At 34.7% G+C, this 4,154-nt stretch overlaps 1 protein-coding gene and 1 long non-coding RNA gene across 2 annotated transcripts; both read right to left on the minus strand.

The window, feature by feature from the left end:
* Positions 1-357: 357 nt before the first annotated feature.
* On the minus strand, positions 358-715 carry LOC107843095 (50S ribosomal protein L35, chloroplastic; the record flags this gene model as incomplete). The annotated part of the gene is given in 1 exon segment (XM_047405015.1): positions 358-715. A coding segment is annotated over 1 exon segment (268 nt), but the record flags the coding sequence as incomplete, so codon positions are not given.
* A 1,318-nt stretch (positions 716-2,033) lies between these two features.
* Positions 2,034-3,518, minus strand: LOC124894294. Its single transcript, XR_007051124.1, has 3 exons — positions 3,257-3,518; positions 3,095-3,168; positions 2,034-2,270 (listed from the first exon to the last, which is right to left on the minus strand). It is a non-coding gene; the product is annotated as an uncharacterized LOC124894294 (long non-coding RNA).
* Between the last annotated feature and the right edge of the window lie 636 nt (positions 3,519-4,154).

A 4,154-nucleotide genomic window follows, 5' to 3' on the forward strand; every position in this document is an offset into this window, starting at 1 on the left:
CAGATTACCTCCACACATATCAAAACTCAAAAATACACACACACACACACCGAGTCACAGAGACAGCAAAAACAGTGAGAAAGATGCAAACTTTACTTTGTGGGGGTCTTTATTTTGTACCATTTGACACACAATCAAACACCCAAATCACAATTTCCACAGAAAACCTCCACTACATATCAAGACTCAAAACACACACACACATCAAATTTCCAAGATTATCACAAATTCAAACACCCAAATCACCACATATATCAAAACTCAAAAATACACACACACACATCAAATATAGTGAGAAAAATCCAATCTTACACACACACACCCATAACAAAACCAGTGAGGAAGACAGAATTTTTACTTTGTGGGTCTTCATCTTATACCCTTTGTGGCACTCTACAGTCAATGTATTGGGAACTGGTGCAATCAAGACTTTCTTCAACACAATTGGTGCAAACACTGATATGTTTCTTGAAGAACTAAGACTAAGTGAAGTTTTCTTGGTAACTGATGGAATGCTAACTGAACTGCAGCAGCTTAAACCAGTTGTTTTCCTAGGGGAAAAACTGAGTACAGTGGAGAATAGTGAAGTTGATGATGAACAAGAAGCCATTGTTAGAAGAGTCATTGGTAGCTTTGTTTTCTTGAAAGTTATTTGATACTATGGATAATCTAAAGGATTGAAAATGGTTCTTTTTGTAAGTTTTTATGTACCTCAATTTATGTTATGGAAAAATAGTGTAAAGTGCCCTTATTGTTTGTGAAATTACACTTTGACACACTTAGAAGTTAGATGAATAGTAATACTAGGAGTTTAATTACAGAAAATATCGATCTTTTGCATAATTACTGAAATCTTGATTTTGGGTATGTTGAGATATATAATTAACTCCCGTTATATCTAATAAAGATATATTTTCTCTTCTGTAAAAATACATAATTAGCTCTCGATATATTTTTTTCGATTTTGGATCTGTCGAGATACATAATATATCCCTTTTTTCCTTGTAAAAGATACATAATTAACTCCTGATATATTTTTTCGATTATAAGTCTGTCGAGATATATAATTAATTCTCCGATACATCCAACGAAGATACATAATTAGCTGAGATTTTTATAATTACTTTATAAGAGTAAAAATTTGTGTAAATATGATAAGTTAAAGTGTACGTTCATGTTATTTTAGATGATATTATTACTATTGTTATTTATGTATCGTGGAGCTAATTATGTATCTCGACAGACTCAAAATCTAAGAAAATTATTTAGAGCTTATTATGTGTCTTTATAAGAAAAACATTTATCTTCATTGAATGTATTATCTATCTCGATAGATCTAAAATCAAAAAAGAAAAGTATCGGGAGCTAATTATACATCTCGATAGACCAAAAATTGAATTTTTCAGTAATTATGTAAAATATCAAAATTTTCTATAATTAAGTTTCAAATGATTGAAATTTCTCTTGTTTGCCTTGATTGAGACTTTAATGGTTTGCTCTTTTCTCCTTGCGGTTAAAGCTTGGCCTAGAAATCGAATTTATTCTCAAGTGGATATTAAACCACTAATCTCATTAGCTAGGTGTGTAAAAATAAACATCTTTTGAGAAATTTGACATAAAATAAAAAAATTAAAATAAACCACAAAATTAATTGATCAGAAAATTGGTTTTATTATCTAAGTAGTTATCAGATACTAATAAATTAACAAGCCTTTCACATTACTATAGTGGTATGGAATTACAGCCTCCGACAAAAATGCAAGTTAAGGCCGTATATAATACACCATTATGGTGGAGCCCTTCTCTAGACCCTTTACATAGCGGAAGCTTTAGTGCACTGAACTGGCCTTTATTCGATACTCGAATTGAGACTAACTGAATCTGCATTTGCATCAGCAAACCCCAAATTTGAAGGTACATTGCTCCCTTAACGACGACTTCATAACCATAACTCAAACCCGAAATCTCGAATTAAGGATGAAGGAATACTTATCATTCTAACAGTACCTTTGTGACTTCCTAGTTAAATTAACTTTATATGTACTAAAATTAGTCAATATTATCAATTCATATGCTACAAAATTCTTCAAAAAACAGTGTCAAATATTTTTCCCTTACAAAACAATTACTCCATAATTAAAAGAAGAATTCACAGCCATGTAGCAAACTCAAAAAGTTCAACAAAATCTGTTGTATACCCAAAGTTCTCAGCTTCATAAGAAACACTCTAAGATGGTTATGGATTCCCACTCCAAACTACAAACAATGTCCTGCAAAGTAATAATGTTCTTGATGTTAAATGCATATCATTAACAGATTGATAAGAAAATGAAATGTATGCGGTAAGCGGCATAAAGTGATTTTCTCTTCAACCTCGCAACACCAGTGTCTGTTGATTTTGGTCCAACCTTGGCTAAAAAATAAAGCCGAAGGTCTTTTGGAAACAGTAGGGGTAAGGTCTAGGTCTGCTTACACTCTAACCCTCCCCATATCCCACCTGGGGATTACGAGGTTTTTTTTTGTTGTTGTTGCTTGGGTTGGCAAATACAGGTCTACCAACTCCCCTCCCCCTGGTCCAGTCACAAGCTTCCCTCCAACCCACGGTTGTGGTCCAACATTCTCTATCAGCTTGGTCCGGTAGAGGATCATCTAATCTATCCCTGCTTCCAGATTTTGATATGCTACTCTATCCGCATTTGTCGATGGATGTGCATCTAAGACTTCTTAATTGGCAAGTTGTCAAGAGCTCCAGGGCTACGAAAAAGGATTATCTCGAACTTAGAGGTATTGATGGTGTTTTTCTAATCTCACTTCGGTTGAAGTTGAAAACAAGGAAAACGTGAATTTGAAAGTTGAAATGGTGTTTAAACATGAATTTCATTCATGAAACGTTGGAAGTTTTGTGAGTGAAAACCATTATTTTACTTGAAATACTCTCAAACGAGTTTTCCAGTATTCTTTCACCATTATTTCAAATGCCAAACTTCAATAATTGCAGTAATGAAATACAATTATTTGCGACCAAACATCTTGAAATGATGCTCTAAAAGAACGTAAGCAGAACAAAGTTATCGTCAGATAAGGTTTCACATACTGATGGGTTTTGTCGATTGATGTCAAAGCTGTTGATGGCATAAGGTTCAGCAAGAAGCTCGATGGGTTCTTCACCTGGGCCAAATGAAGACAAACCAAACCAGTCGAGACCATTAGAAACAACTCATTCACGGAAAAGAAGGTCTAGATGTTTGTTCTATACCTTGTTCAATTACGGCAAGAATGCCATCCTCTGATCAAATCATGGCAGGAAAAACACGTGATTCTAAGATGTTTCAGTAATTGGATGAAGCAGTATAGTTGTCATACTGGACCTCCCAAACATCACTTTCTGATGGTGAAAGAGCAGACAAATCACTGGTTCCAACACCAGAAAGCATTATAGCCTGCTGTTGCCAGCGAAGATCCCATGCAAACGCAGTACCAGAAGAACTCAAAACACAGTAGAATGATAGACGTAAAACAATCTTGCAAACCAAACAAGCAAAACATCCAGGCATTCTCAGTCATAACCTAGAAAATAATTGACCTTAGTACTAGTGACCTGGTTCTTTTGCTTCTAACTTTTCACTTCATAACCCCATCTGGTTCTTTTGCTTCTAATTCTCCACTTCACACACACACACACCCAGCTCCCATTACCGACAGGTTGAAGTGAAAAATATACTACTAGTCTATTTATGACGTTGAATGGCACTGATGCACTCTTTGTCCCTGATGCAACTCAGAATTCCCTCACTCGTTTGGAAAAGATAATTGATAATATCCTTTACATGTTTCACCGACATTGAAGTGGAATAATATTTCAATTTTATTAGCAACTAAGAGTCAAGAAAGTCACAAGTTTTTTTCTTTAAATTATCGTCTCATAATTATGTTCTATTCTAACTATAAGTTCACCTCCTACTAGCTAATAAAACTGTAATTGAAGTTTTATATCGGTGACCTAGTGGTCAGATGTACCTTGGCCATGTTTGGAATCACAAAAAAGGTAAACTAAGTAAATTCTTCTCATTTGCCTAAGTCTTGATAGGTTGAGTGTTCTGGTAGCACCGTTGATAGAAGGCAATAGGTATCCACTGAATTAGATGAGGTACGCT

The sequence above is a fragment of the Capsicum annuum genome, unplaced genomic scaffold, assembly GCF_002878395.1.
Source record: "Capsicum annuum cultivar UCD-10X-F1 unplaced genomic scaffold, UCD10Xv1.1 ctg72834, whole genome shotgun sequence".
NCBI lineage: Eukaryota > Viridiplantae > Streptophyta > Magnoliopsida > Solanales > Solanaceae > Capsicum > Capsicum annuum.